The sequence below is a fragment of the Sorex araneus genome, chromosome 2 (genome assembly GCF_027595985.1).
Source record: "Sorex araneus isolate mSorAra2 chromosome 2, mSorAra2.pri, whole genome shotgun sequence".
Lineage (NCBI taxonomy): Eukaryota > Metazoa > Chordata > Mammalia > Eulipotyphla > Soricidae > Sorex > Sorex araneus.
Window position 1 is genome coordinate 345,688,622 of NC_073303.1, and position 24,505 is coordinate 345,713,126.

Below are 24,505 nucleotides of genomic sequence, written 5' to 3' on the forward strand. Positions count from 1 at the left end.
AAAATGGAAACTTCATGTCATTCCCCACTTCTGGTTAGTCAGCAGTTCCCCGAAGGACTGCCCTTGGGATTAGAAACACATCCTGGTGGCCCCTCGGCTCTGCCTCTTGCCTCCTTCCTGTATTTTGTATTTCCTGGTGCAAAATACATCAGTCTTGTTCTATATAGCACAAACAGTTTCCGATTTCTCCATTTTCAGTTATGCTCCACTAAAACAATTTTCACCAGGATAATTTCACCCTGTCAGTTTTGATTTTACCACAAAGACTAGACTGAGAATTTTGGACATGACTTTACTGCCTGTGTGATTTTTCCTTCACAGTCACAGCAGTTCTGCCAGGTACATATCTCCTGGGGGGACTCAACTTGATGAGAAAACTTTGATTCTCCCATCACATTTAATCAATAACCAATGATTAACACATTTAATCAATAATCAATAACCAATAACCAAAGGAGGGGAGATGCATGTCACCTTGTGTGGTTTAAGCTAGTTGTGAATATTTTGTGTAGATTATCGGTAAGAGTGACACAGATTACAAACTGAATATAAGATGGATAGTTTGTTGTTAAAACTTAGTCAACAGAAAAATAGCTGCTTAGTGAAACTAAGAAATACAACAAAAGAAAGACAAAGGAGATAGGTAAATGGATGAGGATGGGGAGTTTCAAGAGTAAGCGTGACTCAAAACATTCTGCGTTAATAAATGGCTCAGTCTTTAAGTATCTGACCCAGTTCCCGGCACCAGGTAATGACAGTTATGATTGGGCCCAGTTTTCTACTGGCAAATTGTACAAAATAAATCTTGTACAATTTATTTTAGAGCAATGTCCTTTTTGTATAGACACAGGAAGACAGTGCTATCTTAGTCAGGGAGTTTACTGATTGCGACAATATTGACTCCTTGATATCCATCATATTTACTTTTCTTAAGCTTCAGTTACCCTAAGTTTCTAACACCCCACAAAAGAGGCATGCTAAGGGACAAGCCATAAGCTACTCTGGCATCATAAGGTTAAGCGCCACAAGAAGTATAATTAGTTAAGAGCACAGTCATGGAAAAAATTCTGACATGACCCAAAAAGAAGTGACTGAATAAGGACCCTGCTGGGGTTAGGGAAGACAAACCTGGCCTGAAGACTGTAGTCTAAGATATATAGCAGCAAATATCCAGCTTCAGGAAATGCCACCCTTTAAACTTAATATATTTCTTACTGTTTTCATACAAAATCACTAGAAATATTATTAAAATGATTGTTTAAATGGATTATTAGCAAAGGAAAGGAGAAAGCAATATACCCTTAGATGGAATTCCCGCCTTGGGCAGATCTCCTAGTAGGAATCTCGAGCGCTGGAGCCCCTCGATGAGATTCTGTGCTTGAGTGGATCTCCTAGAAGAATTTCCCCAAAGGCGGGACTTTTCATCTGTTCATTATTTATGATAATGTTCAGCCACACCTATGGGTAATTGCTACTCCACAACCCCTCATGATTTCTCTATATCTAATGCTATGAGACTTTAAATGACCACTGATTATCAACCAGCCTGGTGGCTTCTGTTCCTTTGTTCGTCTGCCATTGGCTGGCTAGGGGGACAGTGATCAGCTCTGAACGCACCAGGGGCCGCTCACCAGAACAATGACACTCAGGGTTTACTCTTAACTCTGCACTCAGGGATCACTCATGGTAGGCTCTCCAGACCATGTGTGGTGCCCAGGAGCAAATCTGGGTTGGCTGCATGCAAGGTAAGTACCCTATCTGTTGTAGTATGCTCTGGTCCCAGATTTAGATAGTTTGAACCTTGTTGAAGTCTAATATAACCACCACTAAGATAGGGTCTAACTACCACCATCAAGGATAGGGCAGCTAGACAAGAGAAAGATGGAGAGAAGAAATAAATAAAATGGAATGAGTTAAAAACAAAACAACTTGACTGTATTTTGAATGAATACAACATAAGTGCACTGAAAGGGAGGAAGAGAGAAATAATGTTGGTGATTCTGAACACCGTATTGTTAACAATACAGGCTAAATTAAAGGCAAAAGTAATTATAAATAATTGTTAGGTTTGTCATAAAGGTTCATAGTAATAATTCTGCAATTACCTTTTGTGTATTTTAATATAGAGCCAACGAAGCATGAGAAAAGGCTAGAATGAACAAGTGGATTCGTTGCGTGTTACTTTACATGGATTGAAATCACAGATTTTCAATAAGAACTCAGTTTTTAATATATTCACAGGTAGATTAAACACAGTGACAGATGGAAGTTATATATGAGAACTGAGGAGTACACAGAGAGAGAGCTATATTTCCTATCTCCACTAAAAGAATTAGAGGGAAATGGAATACCAAGGCTAAGATCCTGGTTTCTAAATATTATTCTTCAAGAACAGGTGATCTTAGACAAGACGGTTGATTCTTTAGCCACTGAAGGGCTGGAGCAAGAAACTTCAAGATAAACGATGTGGTTCCAGAAAGTAAGAAAATACTGGTGTCAGTTTACTATAACTGTTATAACAAAATACCACCAACCACACAACCACCACAACCAGGGGTTTAACAACAGAAATTAATTTTTTCACAGTTCTTGAAATGAGACATATAAGGGCAAGGCCTCATGTTTCTACTGATATTTATCTCCTTGGACTGCAGATGTCTTTCCTCACATTTATCCTCTGTGGCCGTTCAGATCACGCACTTCCCCAGTAGAGGGTCTTCTCTCTTTTAAGAACACCAAACAAACCGAATTAGGGATTCATCATTACAATTTTATTTACGTGAAGTCATCCCAGATAGAAAGGGGAACACCAAGTAATATGCGATTGGAGATCCTGCGCAGGAGGGGAGATTCGTGCTGAAAGTAGACTAAGAGACTGAACAGGATGGCCACTCAATACCCCTATTTGGAACCACAACACTCAAAAGGAAAGAGAGATATCAAATTGGAATGCCCGGCTACAGAGGTGGGATGGGGTAGGGGGAATGGGACTGGGGGGTGGGAGGGGACTGGGTTCATTGGTGGTGGAGAATGGACACTGGTGGAGGGATGGGCTCTTAAACATTGCATGAGGGAAAAACAAGCACGAAAATGTGTGAATCTGTAACTGTACCCTCACTGTGACTCACTAATTAAAAATAAATAAATTTAAAAAAAACCACAATTTTATTTAATGTGAATTAACTCTTTTAATGCCTCATTTCCAAATACAGTAATATTGAAGTGTATTACAGTTAACTTTTCAGTATATGGAATCATGGCAAGATATAATTCAGTCTACAACAACAAAAAATGATGGAGTCAAACTGAAGGACATGGGAGTCAATTTATAGTGGTTTTCATTTTCACTGATTCTAGATAATTTAAGTCAAAAAATAATGTTAAGCTATAATATATAAACAACACAAATCATTCTATTTTTTAAAGGACAGAATAACTCAATGAACAGTTCTTCAAAAACAACACATAAATATCTAGTAAGTGCCTGAGGGCTGGAGCGATAGCATAGCGGGTAGGGCGTTTGCCTTGCATGCCGCCAACCCAGGCTTGATTCCTCCGTCCCTCTCGGAGAGCCTGGCAAGCTACTGAAAGTAACTCCCCCGCACACACGAAGAGCCTGGCAAGCTACCCATGGAGTATTCGATATACGAAAAACAGTAACAACAAGTCTCACAATGGAGAACTTACTGGTGCCCGCTCGAGCAAATCAATGAGCAACGGAATGATAGTGATAGTGAAGTGCATGAAAAGGGGCTCAACATCATCAGTCATCATGAAAATGTAAATCAAAACCACAATGACATATAACTTTACTCCTTTGGAATAAACAAAGACATGTAATAACTTGCTGAGAGAACTACAACCCTCATACATAGCTTGCAAGAGTTTAAAGGGTCCAGTCACTTTGAAAAACAACTTAGTGATTCCTTAAACTGTTAAACATAGAATTAACATATGGTCCAACAGGGGAAAGAGTGATAGTACTGCGGGGAGGGTGTTTGCCTTGCATATGGCCAATCTGTGTTTGATTCCTGGCAAACCATATGGTTCCCCAAGCATTACCAGGAGTAATTCCTGAGTGCAGAGCCAGGAGTAACCCCTGAGCACTGCCAGGTATGGCCCCCATTTTTTTGAAGTCCAATAATTACCTCCAATATATCACCAAGAAAACCAAAACATATCCATGCAAAAGTTTGAACATATTCATAGAAACATTATTCAAAATAGTCTTTAAAAGCAACCTAAATATCCATCAAAAACTACATAAACTGAATGTAATATAGTCTTAGGAACAGTATTCAATTATATGAAGGAAAAATGCTAGAATATGGATAAAACTTGAAAGTATGATAATTGAGAAAAAGACAAAAGGCTACATACTATGTAATTCTATTTATATGAGGCAACTAGTCAAATTTATAGAAACAAGAAAGAAGACCCTGGTTATCAAAGACTGGAAAGAAGATGGAAAGGAGAGTGACTCCAATGGGTAATTTTTGTTTGTTTTTTGTGGGATCATATAAATATTCTAAAATGAGACAGTGATCATCGCACTAACTCTGAATCTACTATAAACCACTTTAAAGAGGTGAATTTTTACAGTATATGAACTATGTCTCAATAAAGCTGCTATAATTTTTTAAAGGATAAATAAAGCTAGAAATAGATTATAACCCAAAGAGTGAAATAAGAGTCTATGATATAAACACTGAATTCTTTAAATGAGTAAATCAAAAATTAAAAATTTAAAAAATGAAAAAAGAGTAAGTAAATGAGAGAAAATAAAGTTCTTAAAGAATAATAAACATAAAAAGAATTTGAATAATCACTATTTGAAAACCACAATAATAATAATCTCAAGCAGAAAAAAACTATCAATGAACACTAAAAATGGTTGGCAGAATTTTAAGAATATTTAAATAGTTTCAAAGTACTTTCCCATAAGGTACTTCAATACAAATAGAGAAACAACTTCATAGTGTAGAAAGCTGGCAGACACCCCAGCTAACTTAGCTCAGAGCTAGCTTCACCATTAAGAGGACACAGTGACATCATGTGCTGAGATATGACACACTCTTAAAGAAATAGCATCACTTTACCATTCTTCACAAAAGTGTATTACCCAAATCTAATAAAGAAGTGTCAGACAAACCCAAGCTCAGTAACCCTCAACAAAGTAAGTGCCCCAGTGCTTTTCAAAAGCACCAATATGATAAGGACTAAGACACTCAGATTATTTAGAGGACAAAACACAAGAATTAAAAACTCAGTGGCCTGGGGCTGGAGCAATAGTACAGAGGGTAGAGCATTTGCCTTGCACACAGCTGACCCGGGTTTGATTCCCAGCATCCCTTATGGTCCTCTGAGCACCTCCAGGGATGATTCCTGAGTGCAGAGCCAAAAGTGAGCCCTGTGCATTGCCAGGTGTGACCCACAAGGCAAAAAATAAAATAAAAAATCAGTGGCCAAACTGAGGCCTCTCTCTACTGTACTCTTAGTGTTAACCTGGTAATAAATGTGCTAAGAGGTCCCCAGAAACTACAGAGGAAAGCGTAGCTTGCTGAGTTGGTTATTGCCTCTTTCAAGTAGTGGTGGTGGTGGGTGGTATATTGACAAATGAGAAAGCCCAACTTGCTGACTGGACAGCACCTGGAATGTGAAAGAAAGGGGCGATTCTCCTGAGGAATCTAACAATCCCTAAGTGTGCACAACTGGACTGGTCAGTAAGGAACATGCCAGGCTGATGGACATGGGCTGTCAGGAAGCTGAGGTTTATGATGATCCAAATGAAGTGAGAAAAGTGGAGAAAACCCTCCCTAAGAATTACCTAATGAGCATCAAGTCAGAATAGAAAAACCAAGACGAACGGGGATGGCTCAAAGAAAAACAGGCAGAATGCAAAGGTTTCCTGGGGCCAGTTACACTCGAGTTTCAACCTGAGTTAGTTTAATTTTTCAAAAAGAAAATGACTACTTACATAATGTTTCCATCTGGGAGAAAAAACAAACTACTAAAACAGCAACAAGAGGCACTAACGGGAAACAAAAAAAAATCGAACTTCAAGGCCTCTAGCAGTTATTACAGAACCTTGTGCAGAACACACCCAGCTCCCAGGGCCCATCCTCAGGATGGCCGCCTGTTTTCCTTCCTCACCAGACAGTCTCTCTCCATCCATGCATCTTCCTTCAGCCCTGCAGGGAAGCTCAAAAGCACAGTCTGCACAGTGAGACCCTGGTAAGGAATGCAGGGCAATGTTTCAATCCTGTTCTGACAAAGGAACCCCTTCTAACTTTGTTTTCTTCCTGTGGGACCCGTCCTACTGGTTGGCCCCCTAGTCTCTCTCAGGCTGTGTCCCCCGTGGAATACCCAGGGTAGCCATATGGCTACTAGCTGAGAAGTGCTGCTTTTAGACTCAAAGTTTTTGAAGGCCCCAGAGAATCCCAAGAGGGCCCTTGAAAACAGAAAAGCCTCCCTGAGACTCAGGCAGGTGGCACTGGCCCTGAGGCCACTAAGAAAAACAGGCACCTCAGCAGTCTGTGTGGGTTGGAAGGTCTGGAAGTACTGCCAATGGGAGTCACTAACAGGTCACTAAACAGGTGCGTCTGTTAAGCAGAAGGGGAAGCGATGGGGAGAGAGGGTAGGAAGTCTACATCTCCACTCTGGGCAGCAAGTAAAGTCAAGAAAGAGATGGACTACACAATGGAATACTATGCATCTGTTAGAAAAGATGAAATCATAAAATTTGCATATAACTGGATGGACATGGAGAGTATCATACTAAGTGAAATGAGTCAGAGAGAGAGAGGGACAGATATAGAATGACTGCACTCATTTGTGGAATATAAAGTAACATAATGGGAGACTAACACCCAAGGATAGTAGGGCCAGGAGGATGATTCCACGGCTTGGAAGCCGGCCTCACATACTGGGGGAAAAGGCAGCTGGAATAGAGAAGGGACCACTAAGTAAATGATGCTTGGAAGGCTCTCTCGGGATGAGAGATGTGTTCTGAATGTAGACTATGGGCCAAACATGATGACTGCTTAGTACCTGTATTGCAAACCATAATACCCAAAAGGAGAGAGAGAGTAAAAGGGAATGTGCCTGCCACAGAGGCAGAGGGGAGAATGGGGTGTGGGTGGTGGGAGGGATATTGGGAACATTGGTGGTGGAGAATGGGCACTGGTGGAGAGATGGGTACTTGATCATTGTATGACTGAAACGTAATCACGAAAAAAGAAAGGAAGAAAGAAAAAAAGAAAGAAGGAAAGGAAGGAAGGATGGAAGGAAGGAAGGAAGGAAGGAAGGAAGGAAGGAAGGAAGGAAGGAAGGAAGGAAGGAAGGAAGGAAGGAAGGAAGGAAGGAAGGAAGGAAGGAAGATGGATGGAGATGATGAATACAAACTCTGGTATTTCAAGGATGTGGCCATCCAGCCATGCCCAGTTCTGCATCCTGCCTCTCAAAAACATGGAGGCTCTTTAAGATGATCCGACTCCAAGTACTTCTTTTCTTTCCTCTTTAATCCCTCCCTCCATGTTAACCAGTCCTCAGTCTTCCTGTCAAAGAGCTCTAGGAAGGCTAAGACCTTTATCTATCAATGACAGAATGAGAGGTAGTGACTGAATGACACTTTCAGCCCAAGACAGGATCAAGTCTATGAGGCTGGGTTAAAGTAAAATTCTAAAAATTACCCACAATTTTCATATTACTAAACCGCTACTAACACTAAAGGCTTTCAGAATGAGTTTTACCACCATGAGACTTGAAGCCCTAAGGTGAGGAAAGAAAGGCATGCCTACCACAGAGAGCTGGCCCCTCTTTGCAGAACTAAAAGAGCTGATGTAAGTTCCAGAGAAAAGAAATCCTGGCATGCTCTCATGCTGGCCAGAACCGTGACTGGAGTCAGCAAGGCCTGGGGTCCCTTGGCCCAGCTCCGCGCCCAATATATCGCTTCATCTCTGCAGACAGCAGCCTGCAGGACTCTCGACTCAGTCAGGCCTATGGATAACTTGGGCATTCTGCCTATGATTACACAGAAGTTCTTTCTCTTCTGAAAAAAAAACCTAATTGCTCCCTTACAAGTAACAGTAGAGCTGACTCACCCCGAAAACTGCAAGGATACTTGAAATAGAAAATATGTGAGATGCAACCTAAATATTCAATTAAGTCAACAAGAGCATTTAATTTCTTAAGACATTGTACATATAGAAAACTTTGTAAAAGAAATATTAAATAAAAATCAATGTAAAAGAATGTGGACTCTATAGTATAGTGAGTAGGGTACGTGCTTTGCATGCAACTGACCTGGGTTCAATCTGGTACCCCGATGGTCCCCCAATGATCTCTAAGCACAGACCCAAGAATAAGTTATGAGCACTGCTGGGTGTGATTGCCCCCCCCCCAATAAATAAAAGCAAACAAAACTAGAGGTACAACTTGTGTGCAAATTTTGCAGATCTGATTAAGGTCTCAGATCAGTATATCTTAAATAAGAGATATTCCAGATGAGCATGATCTAATCACAGAATTTCAAAAAATTATTTATTTATTTTTTTTTTAATTTTATTTTTTTATTGTTTTATCGGGAGGTATACCGTGATTCTTGGTGGTGGAATATGTGCACTGGTGAAGGGATGGGTGTTTGAGCATTGTATAACTGAGACTTAAACCTGAAACTTTTGTAACTTTCCACAAGGTGATTCAATAAAAAAATTATTTATTTTTAACTTATTAAAGCACAGTGATTTACACGTTATTCATAGTTGATTTTTAGACATACAATATTGCAGCACCGATCTCCACCAGTGTCAACTTCCCTCCACAAGTGTTCCCAGGTTCCATACCCCTCCCCCCCTTCCGGCCTACCCTAATCCTCAATGCCCCTCCAGTCTGCTCTCTTGACAGGCACACTTCTAAGTTTGGTTGGTAAAGTTTGGGTCTCTTGATTTCAGTGTTGTGGTTTGTATATTTGGCACTATCATTCTATAAACCCACCTCTGTACCTGAATCCCCTGGCCTGGCCCTGTTGTTTCTCATCTGTCTCTTATTCCCCTCCACTCCACTCCTTCTTTCCTTCTCCTCCCTATACTCTAGAGCCAAGGTTGATCTGGGCAGCCTCCCTTTAAACCACTGCATTCCCTCATCCAATTATTCTAAATACCACAAATAAGTGATAGTATCCTGTAGTCACTGTCACTGTCATTCCGTTGTTCATCGATTGCTCGAGCAGGCACCAGTAACGTCTTCATTTGTCCCTGTCACGTAGTCATATAAATTTAAAAAATCTGGACCCAGATGTCAAGGACATGAGAGGTCAGAGCTCTATGAAGCATGGGAGAAACTAGACATAAGAGAAATTCCCCACTCTTCACTGACTGTTAAGACAAAAAAGGCCATATGACATGGAATGTGGACAGTAGCTAAGAGGCTACAAAGAGACAGGAATTTCAGTTCTATAGCTGCAGAGAACTGAACCCAGGAAACTTGAATTAGTCTAAAGAGAGATTTCCCTCAGAGCCTCCAAATAAGAATTAAGCCTCGCCAACACTCTGATTTCAGCTTTGTGATACCCTGCCCGGGAAGACAACCAAACCAGTAAGTACTGCTGGGACTTCTGACATATGGAACCATGAGCTAATAAAGAGTTGTTATTTAAATCATTAAATTTGTGGTAATCTGTTATGAGAGCAACAGATAACATACGATATATATAAAATCATTCTCTCCTGCAAGGTTTCTGGGGGTGTAGAGATGAGCTGTAATTCTTTGAAATGTTTTAAGGATATTTGTGGAGATAAAACAGAAATACAGTACAATGAATTCTTGCTGATTGAAATGAACTGAAACAGAACAGAAAGGCTGAGTAGGGGCTGGCGCGATAGCACAGCGGGTAGGGCGTTTGCCTTGCACGCGGCCAACCCGGGTTCGATCCCCAGCATCCCATATGGTCCCCTGAGCACTGCCAGGGGTAATTCCTGAGTGCAGAACCAGGAGTAACCTCTGAGCATCGCCGGGTGTGACCCAAAAAGAAAAAAAAAAAAAAAAAAGCTGAGTAGAGGACACAGATAAGGGTCAATACAGAAAGATACTAGGCAGCCCTCAAGGTAGCACTGTAGCACTGTCCTCGCATTGTTCATCGATTTGCTCTAGCGGGCACCAGTAACGTCTTCATTGTGAGACTTGTTGTTACTGTTTTTGGCATATCAAATACACCACCGGGGAGCTTGCCAGGCTCTGCTGGGCAGGCGGGATATCCTCAAGGTAACATTGTTTTAATCTCTGCCATATGCTATAACAGGGAACTAGAATGGAAAGCTAGTTAGAGCAGTTAAACTATCCAAACCTCCTTGTGGAAGCAGAAACCAAGTATTTTGCTACTTCATGGGATGCTGACTATAGGAATGGGGTAGCTGGTTATATACCCCATTATTAAATAGTCTGGGAAGTAGAAAGCATTTTAAAGAACCATTCTATAGACTGCCCTACTTTTTCCAACTTCAGGGTTTGTTGCAGTCTTCTCTATTTCTATTGAAATAGAGAAGACTCGGGAAAGTAAGAGTTCTAACCCTACCCGAGTTGTGACTTCTGTTCAAGCTCGGTTATTGGAATTTCCAGCATCCAACATAACGTATACTCTCTGAAGCTTTCTGTTGTAGGAGATGCTACCCTTGGGGGTCAAAAAACAATCATTCCAAGCCAGAGTGATAGTGTAGCAGTTAGGACACTTGCCTTGTATCCCATATGGTGTCCAGAGTACTGCCAGGAGTAATTCTTGAGTGCAGAGCCAGGAGAACCCCTGAGCATCACTGGGTATGGCCCCCAAACAAATGAACATACAATCATTCCTCTTAATGATTAGCTGCATTTGTCTATTGTAGCACAGATGTATGTCAAAATCCATACCCTGGGAACAAGATTCCGTGCATATACCTGGTAGAGGATTCAATCAAGAAAGAATTCCTACATATTCATTACTTCTTGGAAAAAATAATTTATGTAGGAGAACACAGGCACTTCACAGAAGATATCAGAATGGACGAAAGTCATATAAAATGGCAATTGGTAGCATGAGCCAGAGAAACATTAAAACACTGAACTAGACTTCACTCATTGAATGACCTACTGAATATTGGTAAGAATATGAAGCTACTGGAATTCCTCTGGTTTGCTAGTGAAAATACATAAATCGATAACTACTCACTCTGGCAAATGGTGTCTAATGAGTTTTAACTAAGTTAAAGGGGTGTCTTCCTCAGGATCCTGCAATTCCATTACATTCCATTTTACCAAGAGAAATGAAAATATTTACATACAAGGACTTAAAACAAAAATATTTAGAGCAGTTTACATATCACTGTCACTGTCATCCTGTTGCTCATCGATTTGTTCGAGCGGGCACCAGTAACATCTCTCATTGAGAGACTTATTGTTACTGTTTTTGGCATATCCAATACACCACGGGTAGCTTGCCAGGCTCTGCTGTGCGGGCTCGATACTCTCGGTAGTTTGCCGGGCTCTTCAAGAGGGGCGGAGGAATCGAACTCGGGTCGGCCACGAGAAAGGCGAACGCCCAACCGCTGTGCTATCGCTCCATCCCAGTTTACATATAAAAGTAAAAAAACTGCAAATAATTAAAAAGTCTATGTATACTCCCCAAAGCATTATACAGATTGAATGAGGTCCCTATAAGGATACCCATGACAATTTTTCAAAGAAATTGAACACTCCTGAAATTCATATGGAACAATAAATACCCACGAATTGCTAACGCAATCATTGGAAAAAAAGAAGATGGGAGGCATCACCTTCCCCAACTTCAAACTGTACAGGTGGTAGTAATTAAAACAGCATCATATTGGAATAAAAACAGACCCATAGACCAATGGAATAAAGTTGAATATTCTGACACACTCAAGTATTTGATCACCTAGTCTTTTATAAGGGAGCAAGAAATATGAAGCAGAGCAAGGAAAGTCTCTTCAACAAATGGTGCTGGAAAAAATGGACAGTTATATGTAAAAAAAAAAAGAACTCTGACCTCTAATGTCATGCACAAAAATCATATCAAAATGGATTAAAGACCTCAACATGACACCTGAATCCATAAGGTACATGGAAAAAAATGTGGGCAAAACCCTCCATGACAACGCAGGTAAAGGTATCTTCAAAGATGGAACACCACTGACCAAGCAAATGAAAGCAAAGATAAATAAATGGGACTATAATAAACTAAGAAGTTTCTGCACCTCAAAAGAAACCAAGTGACCAAGAAACAAAGACAACCTATGAAATGGGAAAGGTTATTCATCCGATACCCTTCTGATAAGGGTTAATATCAAAGATATACAAGGTACTCAAAGAACTTTACAAGAAAAAAAAATCCAACCACATCAAAAAATGGGGAGAAGAAATGAACAGAAACTTCCTCAAAGAATAAATGGCCACAAGGCACATGAAAAAATATTCTGCATCACTAATCATCAGGGAGATGCAAATCAAAACAACAATGAGATATCATCTCATACCACAGAGACTAGCACACAGCCAAAAGAACAAGAACAACCAGTGCTGGAGTGGATGTGGGGAGAAAGGGGCTCTCTTTCACTGTTGGTGGAAATGCCGACTGGTCCAGTCTTTTTGGAAAACAATAAGGACATTCCTCAAAAAACTAGAAATTGAACTCCCATTTGACCCAGCAATACCACTTCAGGTAATATACTCTGAAGTCTCCAAAACACACAGCAGAAACACCATCTACAGAAACACCAACTGCACTTCTATGTTCATTGCAGCACTATTCACAATAGCCAGAATCTGGAAACAACCTGAGTGCTTGTGAACAGATGAATGGGTAATGAAACTATAGTACATCTACACAATGAAATACTATGCAGTGGTTAGGAAAAATGAAGTAATGAAATGGTTAGGAAAAATGAAGTCATGAAATCATAAAATTTGCTTATAAATGGATGAACATGGAGAGTATCATGCTGAATGAAATTAGTGAGAATGAAAGGGGCAGATATAGAATGACTGCATTCATTTGTGGTATATAAAAAACATATAGTAGAAGACTAATATCCAAGGCCAGGGAAAACAAGGGCTAGGAGGACTGGTCAATGGTTAGAATCTACCACAAGTGTGTGTGGGGTGGAGGATAGGTAAGACAGAGAAGGGACCAGTATGACAAAAGTTGGAAATGATAACACTGGACAAGAACTGAGTGTTAAAGGTAGGCAAGGGATATACACGACAACCTTTCAGTATCTGTACTGCAAACCACAATACCCAAAAGGAGAGAGACAGAGACACACACACAGAAAGAGGGGGAGGGAGGAAGGGGGGGAGAGAGAGAGAGAGAGAGAGAGAAAGAGAGAAGTACTTGGGGGTGGGGTGGGTGGTGATGGGAGGGAAACTGGAGACACTGGTGCTGGAAAATGTACACTGGTAGAGGGATGGGTGTTGGAACACTGCATGACTAAAATCTAATCATGAACGGCTTTATAAGGATCTATCTCACAGTGATTAAAAAAAAATCTTGGGGAAAAAAATATATATATACATATATATTCATAATGTACCAGGTTTTCTGACTAATAGTATGATTAACTGTCAAAAACAGTTTCACGGAGAAACACAAGCACAAAAGAATACCCTCTGGAACATTCCATTTGTGTTATGTTCCAGAACACAAAGTCAACTTCAAAGAAATGTCAGATGTCAGAATAGGTTTCCTCTAACAGGGAAGGGAGGGCTATATAGTGTCACGAGGGAATTTTTCAGGAATTTTCCTGAAACTGCTGTTAGCAGTTCCAGGTGGTGGCCACAAAGGTAAGACTAATGCACATGCCGAGCCACCATACTTGTTAAGACTTACTACATTTTACTGTATGTAATCCTAGTGCCAAAAGGCAATGCTCAATTAAGTACTAGTAGAGGAAAAAGGAAAACATTTTATCAGGGCTGGAAAGACAGTACAGCAGATATGGTGCTCGGGGAAACCGGGTTCTATCCCCCGCACCCCATATAGTCCCCCAAGTCCACCAGGAACGATCCCTGAGCACAGAGCTAGGAGCAAGCCCTGAGCATCACCAGAGTGAAACCCAAAAACAAACAAACAAAAAAAACTCCCCTGGGAAGCAGTGCCAGTATCTCCAAGCCACGTTCAGGGCGAAGGTGCTGCAGCAGGCAGAGTCACAAGGAACAAACTCGCACCTTGGCCCTCTGAGGGCTTTGAGGAAAACGCTGGCAACGCGGAGCCAAGCCTGCCACGCGCCACGCAGACCGTGCCAGGCGCGATGCCCAAGGCTTGACGACCACCTGGAAGCTGAACTCTCCCAGCAACCCCACGGGGCAAGCTCAAGCCCACTTTGGGACAGAGGAACTGTCGTGAAAGAGACCTTCCGTGTCGGCCCAACGCGGGATGAGGGAGTTCCATCCCTATCAGACCCTCCGTGTCGTCTACTGAACAGGGCGCTGGCGCCTGAGACACTTGCTAAAAGTCTGTGTACGAGATAAGCTATCATGTCCCCTTACAACTTGGCTCTAATGTCCCTTTCTAACCCGCTAGCTCCTGCCTGACCGAAACTCAGAAAAAGAGTCCTGAGCCTCGCTCTGGATTAAATGCAACCTAGAAGGGGGGAGTCTCCTCAGGAATCACGCCCTCACCTCAACTGCGACCATGCCTAAGGGTGGTTTGCTTTAACCGCTTAGCCAAACTGAGCAAAAACAAAACCAGGTTCCCTGGCACCTCCAGCCCGCATCTACCACAAGGTCCCCGGCGCCAGGGTCCCGCGCCGCCCTCGAGTCCTCGCTCCGCCCCACACGGCCCGGCGCACGCGCCTTCGCTCCGCCCGCGCGCGGCCCCGTGCACGCGCCTTCGCGCCCCGCGCGGCCCCGCGCGCGCGCCTTCGCTCCGCCCCGAGCGCCTCTGCGCACGCGCGGGCGCGGCGCTGGTCGACGTACCTGGGGCAAGCCGGAGGCGGACACTTTCTTCTTCTTACTGGCGCTGTACAGCCCGGAGCCGCTGCCGTTGTGAGAAGGGCTGGCTGGCCTCTTCTTGCTGTTCCGGGCTACTCCCGGGGTGGATGAGGCGGCCACAATTGGTATTTGGGCCGCCATGCCTAGCCCGTCTCCCTCCTCCCCCACCCCCCTTGCTCCCGAGCGGGCCCTGCAACTTCCGGATCGCCCTACTTCCGCCTTGAAAACCCGGCCTGGACTCTGAGCGTTCGCCCAAGTCCTCGGCCAAATCTAAAAGGCGGAGCTGGGAGCCGGCAGTGCTGCAGGGGGCGGGGATGGGCGAGCAAGGCGGCGCCCGGCTTCTGGCTCCTGGGGGCTAGGTCCACGCCTGAAAATCCCCGGTGTTTGTGGACTAGAAAGCTTCCTTTCTCCTTTTTTTCTGCCTTTCCCTTAAATCGTCAGAAGACCCTGGAATCACCTCTCCCACTCAGGATTAGTCACTTGGGATATGTAACCGCAGGTTGCTTGCTTTCCTCCTTCTGTGGCAGAAGCCTGCCTATGGGACGTCAAGTTTTCTTGACTTTTAGGTCATGTAACCCCAGGAGCCTGTAAGCTCGCTCCCCCGACCTCCCCAGCCCGTAGTGCGGATCTGTACAGAGAATATTGGAAGAGAAATGGCTGCAAAATGGAGTCCTTTATGCCAAGTCTCACACATGTTTAATACACAACCTATTTACCGTTCCAACATCTTCCAAAGGTGAACATTTTAAGCACCTCCCCCTCCTGCCGACCCCTAAGGGAAGATCTTTACCAGGACCCATCTTTTGCTAATAACCTTGACCTGACCCTTCCCTCTCTCCCCCCCTCCTTCTTTTAAGTGTAAGCCCTTTCATGTGGAGGGTCCTCAGAGCACCCCTGGGATAACTCACTGTACAGTAACTGTCCTCCCATTGTTCATGGGTTTGCTCGAGGGGGCGCCAGTAATGTCTCCATTGTGAGACTTGTTACTGTTTCTGGCACATAGAATGTTCTATGGGTAGCTTGCCAGGCTCTGCCGTGTGGGCAGGATACTCTGGGTAGCTTGCTGGCTCTGTGGGAGGGACAGCGGAATTGAACCCTAGTTGGCTGCATGCACCGCAAAAGCCCTACCGGCTGTGCTAATGCTCCAGCCCCTGGGATAACTAGATGGGATATTTTCTGGCTCATGAATCTTTAATTGAAATGAGTTTTGTTTAACAAGATAGGAGTGAAAGTTTAACTTGAGGTTACAGGCAGTTTACAAATTTGCTAAAAGTTATTTAGGAATTTTGGTGGAAAATTTGCCCCACTCCACTAACACTGTCTTGTTATTTGCCACATACTACTCTATGCTTCCTCAGAGCCTTTGTAACATAAGCTGCCTGGTTTATAATTGCTTGTTTAATGAGGGAGAGGCCCTCAATATTTTATTCACCTTTCCCTCAGGTTACAGTACCTTACAAGTCATGATACAGTGGGCCCAAAGAGATGTGACTCAAATTTGAACCCTGGCACCTCAAAGGGTCCCCAGCATCACCTGGAGTGACCTTTGAGTGCCAACCCAAAACCAAAACAACATTAATACAGTATAATAATTTTAAAATAAAACAGTGAATGAAATTCTGTAGTAAATAGTGGAAGCTACTACTGTGTCCTAATACAGGAAAGTGGCATAGTTGAATCTGGCTATTTGAAGGAAATCAATTGCACAATGACTCAGTTAGGAAAACTAGCAATAATTTTCATTTCTTCCTAATAGAATGGAGTACCAGAGTTGAAATATGCCCTCCCATAGTCCAGTCTCCACACCTAAGGCTAGTCCTCCTCATTCTTATCTCACTGATACTACCAGTCAGAAACTAGGTTTTAACCCTGGCTTCCTGACCTCACCCTGAGTATTGCACCCAGTCTCCATTCCAGTTAGCCACACCTCCACCATGTTTTTTCTTTACTGCTACACTGGTGAATACATCAGTCTCCAACTAAATCTGAATCCCATCTTTCCCTAATCCCTCTTGACCCAGAACTAAACTTCACAATAATTGATTGAATAAACTACCTAACTTACAAATCTCATCTTGCTATTTTATTATATTTAGAGCCCTTTTACCTTGATATGGTAGGTACCTTTAAACAGTTACCAGGGTTGTTGAGTACTGGGTGCCAGAGCACTCAGTGATCATCATCATCATCCCATTGATTGTCAAATTTCTTGAGCGGTCTCAGTAACGTCTCCATTCGTCCTAGCCCTGAGATTTTAGAAGCCTCTCTTTGCTCGTCCTTCTCAATGGTGCCGCATTGGAGGCTCTTTCAGGGTCAGGGGAATGAGACCCATCATTGTTACTGGTTTATGGCATATGAATATGCCACGGGGAGCTTGCCAGGCTCTCCCATGCAGGCAGGAAACTCTCAGTAGTTTGCCAGGTTCTCTCAGAGGGAGAAGTAGGCTATAAGAGGTCACGCGGCTGCAAATGTGGTTGCGTGCTTCCAGAAGCTTGGTTTTATAGTCTCTGGATCTTGGCTGTTGATGGGATTACACAGCACCAGGGGCAGTTTGTGGGTGTGGCTGCCAAGCTACTGAAAATGGGGGGTCTGGGTGGAGGAGGAGGAGGCCCAGTCCTGATCCAAGCAGGCTTGGAGATCTCAGCCCCAGGTCCCGCACACCTGGGTTCCTCTGACGGTTCCTTCATTCATGAGGCTTGTCCAAATTATATTATTATAATAATAATGGTAACAATATTGGAGAAAGGGAATAAACTCCAGTGTATGAGAACATGGGGTTTTTCCTTTTTGCCTTGCCACAGGGAGCTTAGGTTTAGACACTCCCGGAGACACTCCCATTCCTTTGTTTATCTGTAAACTCGTCTCTGCACCCTCCTTCCCAACCAGTTAATCACCTTTTCCTAATCAGATTCTGTTATCTTGTAAGATCAGATCCTTCTAAGGACTCTGAACTTGTAAGTTAGTGTCTTTTGCATAGTTTATCTTAAAGCAATGTCCTTTCTGTATGGACACAGGAAGACAGTTAATATTATCCTTTGTAACTTGGGAGTTGATTGACTCCAATAATATTTACTCCTGGGCATCTGCTTTCTCAACTCAGTTGCCCTTAGTTCCCCAAAAGCAGGGTCCCGATGAGGGACGGAATGAACCCAGGGCAAGCTGTGAGCTACCCTGACATTGAAATGGGCCAGGCCAAAGCGCCACAATACTCAACTATAAGTTGAGGGCATGATCATGGACAATGCTGTCATGATCCAAAAGTAATGACGAGATTAGGATCCTGCTGGGGTTAGGAAGACTAACCTGGCCTGAGGACTGTGGTCTGAATTATATAGTGAATGTCCTCAGGAAGAACCAAACTTTAAGGTTATATCTCTTACTGTGCTCATACAGGATGACATTGCTAGAAATGTTAGAAGTAGATTTACCATAACTATTTAAGTAGATTACTAGCTCACACCCTGACACACCCTTGTTTGGACCCCCACCCTTGAGCGGATCTTCTTAGATGAGATTTCCTTAGATGAGATTTTGTTAATCTCCTCGAGAAATGGTTTTACCCTTCTTTGTTGATTTTTAATGTCCAACCCACCTTTGTGTCACCACCCTATGTAATTTGCTATATAAACTAAGACTGTGGGGCACTGGGGGCCAGAAGAAGACAGAGGAAGAAGACAGAAGACACAGGAGACACAGAAGACACACAAGACACATGGAAAGACACAGAAGCAAAGGAGACAACAAAGACAGAAGAAGACACAGAAGCAGACACAGAGCGACAGACAGACACAGCACAACAGACAGACACAGCACGACAGACAGACACAGAGAGACAGACAGAAGAGAGCACAGTGGCACACACATAAGCAGAGCACAAGGTGAAAGAAATGAGAGCGAGTGGGGCAGAAAGGGGGATAGAGGAAGATCCAGAGAGAGATCGAGAACCAGGAGAGAAGCAGAGAGAGAGACAGAACGAAATAAACTGATCGAGCAACCAGTTTGGCTTTCTTCCTTCCTTCGCCTGCCTCATCATCACCATCAACCTCCCCAGGGATGGGGAAGCAGGGTGAGACTACCAACTCCCCTGTTGGCCCTCTCCTCTTTTGTATTTTTACACACTCCAGGTCTTGATTTTTTTTTTTTTGTCTTTTTGGGTCACACCTGGCGATGCCCAGGAGTGAGTCCTGGCTTTGCACTTAGGAATTACTCCTGGTGGTGCTCAGAGGACCATACGGGATGCTGAGGATCAAATCTGGTTCCACAGCATTGAAGGCAAAGGCTCTCCCCACTGTACTATTGCTCTAGATCCAAGACCAGGTCTACTGTATTTGACACTACAGAACTCTACCTGGCAAAGTATTAGCATGTGGCAATCAACAAAGTATGGCTATAATTAGTACTCTAATCTTTCTGTGAAATACCTCATTTAACCATCATTAATGATCTAACAAAATTATTATTCCCATCTCACAGATATGTCAACACTGAAGGATTACTCACTCAATGATAGTCATAGCTTACAGATATCACCAAATGATGGCCAAAAGAATAATGAGAGAACTATCACGAATATCTCTATTAGGGAAAAATGCTTTGACTAGGGAGAAATCTGTTTTGCATTGCCCTCAATGGTGCCAATCGCCACATACATAACTTACATGCTCTGGTATCTGTTGCTTCAAGTCATCACCAATGACTGTTCTCACTTGTTGAAACAGAGTCTGTGCCTATCCTAGGTCCTCTCCCCAGTTATTCCTGAGAACTTGAAGGACATGTCTCATCTCTACCATGATCCAAACTCTCTCACATGCTGCCTCTCTGGCCTCTTCACTGGCACCTGCTGTTTCCATGTTTCTCATGAATGTCACACATCCTTCTGCGAGTTAGCAAAGGACAGCTGTACTTGCAAAACTCCCATATTGTTTCAGACATAAAGGACCTACTTTATTGAAGCAAATCTCAGGAAGCACAGTGGCTCTCTGGGATCTGGCTGCTGGATGGAAGTGGGTGTGGTAAGAGTGTTACAACAAGATAACTGTGCTATCTTGTGGTAACTGTGTGAGTGTGACAGCTGTCACTCTCTGTGTAAACAACAGCTGATCCTGTGAACTTGGGACTCCTCTTTGGGAAGAAGCCTGAAACTACTATCCAGACCCTGAGAATTCCCTGGCTCACACTCACCACAAAAGGGTGAACAGTGTGTAGAGAGGACTCAGGTCTAGAGGAAATGCAGTGCAGCATAAAAGACTGCAGATAATCCCACGGTACCCCCAGCGATAGCCAGAGACCTACAGAGTGCGAGGGTAGCTCTTACTTAGTGGTCGTGGTGGTGGAGAAAACTTCTCTTTCCTTGGATATCACTCTCAGGAACGCCTCTAATCTCTGTTCTCACTGTGTAAGCCGTCTTCCTCAAGGAGACTCTCACGAAAGCCTGTTTCCTTCAGTACACACCACATCATATAGGTACATGCCTGTGGGATGTAGGGGCATTTGAGCAGAGGTGAGTTCTCCTTTGCCACTGTTTTCTGAACATTGCAGGCACTCAGTGATGATCTGCTGAGCTCCCATGTGTTTTAAATAACTACTAGCTAGCACGGTGTTACCCAACCTTTTTCTGACTGTGGCTCCCTTTTGCCCTTGATCCCTTCTCCTGTCCTGCCCCATCTTACCAGTTGGTCTCTTGATGTTGCACTGTGGGCCCCCATTTACATAGTTTTCACTTGTGGCACCTTTGAAATATACTGGGGGTCCTCAGGAGACTAGATGATCCTTAGTTGAGAAATGCTGGTCTACAACAAAAGTTCCCAAATTTAATAGCTTTCCACTGCCTTTTCAGAAATAAATTATCAGTGCCCCCCTTGCCCCCCCCACCCACCAGTTGTATCTCAGGCTACACCCACCCTCAGAGTTGTCGTAGCAACCCGAAGTGGTGGTACAGTCCATTCTGGGAAAAACTGATCTAGAAGGAGAGACTGGGACAGAAGTGTATATCAGGACCAAAGCCCACAGTATCCCTGGGAGCAGACACCACCATTTTTGGAGATTCTGGGATCCCAGTACACAGGGCATGTTGTAGAAGCAGGGTTGCCCAAAGTGCTAAAGGGTTTGATCAGAAGAGGGTCCTCCTGGACAGGTTAGGGACTCCCCTGATTATCAGGATCTGAGTCCTCAGGAAGGATCAGATGAGGTGCATCAATGAAGCGCAGGGTACTCCATTTTCCCTGGAAGCTGGGAGCCACGACAGGGAAAGTGAAGATGAGCTAGCAGGAAGTTATGGCTTCCACCTTGCAGCTCAGGTTTTTCTCATTGAAGAAAATGCAGTAGCCACAGGAAGAGGGAGAAGGCGAAGGAAATTTTGGAAAAGTCAATGTTCAATGGATGGGGCTGAGAAGAATCTGTAAGAATCTGGAGGTGCTAGAGTTCTGCCATGTGCACTTAAGCAGAGCATTACTCAGCTCCAGGATGTGCTGTCTGCCTCAACTGCATTGAGTGGCAACCCCCTCACTTGGGCCTTGCTTCTTTTGCACAGCCACACCTGTCATCCCCATGTTCATGCCATCTCCTCTCTAAAATTTGGTCTCAAAGCTTGATCTTACTCTTCAAAATCTCACTAAGAGAAAATTGCATTAGAGCTCCTTTGCTTGCTGGAATTACATCTTAAGTTATGCGTGTTATATAAACACTAATTTAACATTACAAACATGTCCCCAAAAGGCTGACATTGGTCTTCCCAAATAGTGGGGTATCGCTCTTAATTTCTGAAAGCCAGAATCAGGTGTCCAAGCTGGTATTTTCTCCATCCTTGTTTCCCACCCTCTGACAGTCCCTCTGAGCACTGGTCCTTTTTCCTCTCTGACCAGAAGCCCCACCCATTACTCAAGATGAATTACTATTTTAACACTTACTCTGTGCATACCATAGAGAAAATAAAAAACAAATGTAATTACTATAATTCTCCCATCTCTGAGATTCTGTCCTGATTTTGCTCTCCCCAAACCTCAAATTTGCTAATCTCCAGGTGTGACAACACCTGCTTTCTTAAACTGTCAGCCTGCTTTGATTTTTTCCCCTATACCATGGTTCCAGCCCTGCTGCTATGCTGCTATGTTGATGGGACTTTTTGGTGTCCTCAGCAGTGCTTGCCCTTGAAGATAATCCAGAGAAAATCGTCCCCAAACTATGGGGCAGAGTTGGTGAAATAGCACAGTGGTAGATGCATATGCCTACCCATGCATTACACAGTGCTACATGCCCCGCCGCCCCCCACACCCCTTCGCCAGCGTATCTGGGAGTAGCCCAGATGGCCCCATCCAGCACTTCAGGGTGTGGCCTTCATGGCCCCCAGCACTGCATTCCCCTGGCTGAGCATGAAATGTCACCAACTTGTGACCATCGGGAGGAGTGACCTCACTCCTTACCACCAGGACTGCTGGGTGTCAGCCCTGTTTTTTAAAAAAATTCCCTGGGCAAGTTGTTTATGGAATGAAATGGATGAATGGATGATATGGAGGCTGAGATTCTTTTTGGTATTTTTTTGGGGGGTGTGAATACCTGGCTGTACTCAGGACTTACCCCTGGCTCTGTGCTCAGGAATCATTCCTGGTGGAACTCGAGGGACCATATGGCATGCTGAGGATCGAACCCGGATCTGCACTTGCAAGGCAGTGCCTTAATCCCGTACCTGCTCTCCTATCACTCTGGCCCTGATGTTCATATTTTAAGCTGGAAAAGAAATCTTCAAAAGGCTGAGAAATTGAATCTTCCAGAGTGCCATTCACCTATGTACAGGTGTCCCTACAGCTGCCTTGGCCCTAGGCAAGGGAACCAACCAGGCCAGTTCTAAGATGTGCCCAGCCCTAGGGACACGGGGCAGGGCTAGAAGATTAGGAGGCCTGGTCAGCTCGGGATAAAGACCTGTTCTGAGCAAGGGACAGTGTCAGGTACCTTCTTGCCTAGTAGGAAAGGGGTAGGGGGCCAGAGGTCTATGGGACACAGAAGTCCATAGAAACTTCTCGGCTTCCTGAGGATCTATCTTACCATTGTTTGGAAGAGCAAGAAGTGGAATGGATGTCTTTGCTTTCAGTATTTTAGAAAGCCATTTGACATTCATGCTATAAAACTGCTGTAGTGCCCTATGACCCATCTCCTTTGCTTTTTAACTCACGAACACTTGATTGCTAAATGATTTCTGAATAAGTCCAGCTGCACTGCTCTGCTCTGCGCTGTATCTCACTTTCTCCCAGAGATCTTAGAGGGACACACACACACACACACACACACACACACACACACACACACACTACAACCCAGCTCAGTCTTAATGCTGCAGCAGTTTTAGGCCTAATCCATGGACTTATGTGGAGGATGACTTCTGCCATGCTCCTTAACTCAGGTTCACTTCTGAATTCCCTCACCTTGTTGCAGAGCTTTTTCTGAAATGTTCTATGGTTTCCTACCTGTTTGCCATAAAGAGACATATTTTGTTAAGGCTGGTAAATCAGTGTGAATTAATCATCTGGACATTTGTACTCTTAATATAAAGAAGTTCTTATGAGTTATAGCTGGTGTGTTTTGTTTGGGACTTGTTTGTTTTGGCTTGGTTTGGGATACCTTGCATTGCTCAGGCTTACTCTTGGCTCTGCGCTCAGGGATCACTCCTGATGGGACTCAGTAGACTAAATGTGGTGCTGGGGAGTGAACCCCAGTCAGGTCCATGCAAAGAAAGAGATTTATTCCCTGTACTATCTCTTCAGTCTTATTGGTAGTGGTGGAAGCATATTTCTCCTCTATTAAATGACCCTCCATTTCAATATGCAGTTTGAGTTTTTTACTGTTGATGCTCATTTCTTCTATTGAAGGGTTGGCTATGTACCTTTCTTCTGGCACAACCATATGCTTAGCATATTTTCTGTTTTTAATGCACCATAAACTAACGTGACAGATTTCTAAGGGTGTTAGAAGTATGTCTAAAATCATCACAAGCCTATGAGTGAGGCCTTAATGCAGACAATGGGTGTCTAGGGATCATATGCTTCAGTGTGTGAACTTTAAGAAATTTATTTGGTTGATCAATGACTTTTTTTTCTTATTTTGTTTTGTTTTTGATCTCTCCCAGATGTGCCCAGGGATTTCTCCTTGTTCTGTGCTCAGGAATCACTCCCATTGGCCTCAGAAGACTGTATGTGGTGCCGGGATTGAACCCGGGTCAGTTGCATGCAAGCACCCTTCCTGCTGTACTATCTCTTTGACCAGTCAAGGGCTTTTGTTTCAAATCCTTCTAACCTTTGGCACAGTTTCCTCACCTAAGATGTATTGGCCAATCTTGTTTACTTGAAAGTTTTTAGAACAAGCACTTTTTATTAAAGCATAACTCAGACACAAAAATCTCACAAATTGTAGTGCATAGTCTGATGATTTTTTTTTATAGAGTGAACATTCTTGGTAATTCGGGTCAAGACACAACATTGCTGGCTCCTGAAAAGCCCTATTTTATGTCCAGTGTTTATCCTTTCTAATTCCTAGAACT

The 24,505-nt window shown here is 43.5% G+C and overlaps 1 protein-coding gene across 3 annotated transcripts in view; it reads right to left on the reverse strand.

Moving 5' to 3' along the window:
• Positions 1 to 15,195, reverse strand: part of INO80C (INO80 complex subunit C) — a 31,105-nt gene extending 15,910 nt beyond the window's left edge. The window contains exon 1 of one of the 3 annotated variants that reach the window (XM_004606073.2): positions 14,965 to 15,195. In XM_004606073.2, coding sequence (XP_004606130.2) covers positions 14,965 to 15,120 — 156 coding nt within the window. In that variant the 5' untranslated portion in view covers positions 15,121 to 15,195. Of the gene's footprint in view, positions 1 to 14,667; positions 14,893 to 14,964 lie in introns of those variants that run through there. The other 2 variants (XM_055129591.1, XM_055129590.1) reach the window with 2 other exon arrangements.
• Between the last annotated feature and the right edge of the window lie 9,310 nt (positions 15,196 to 24,505).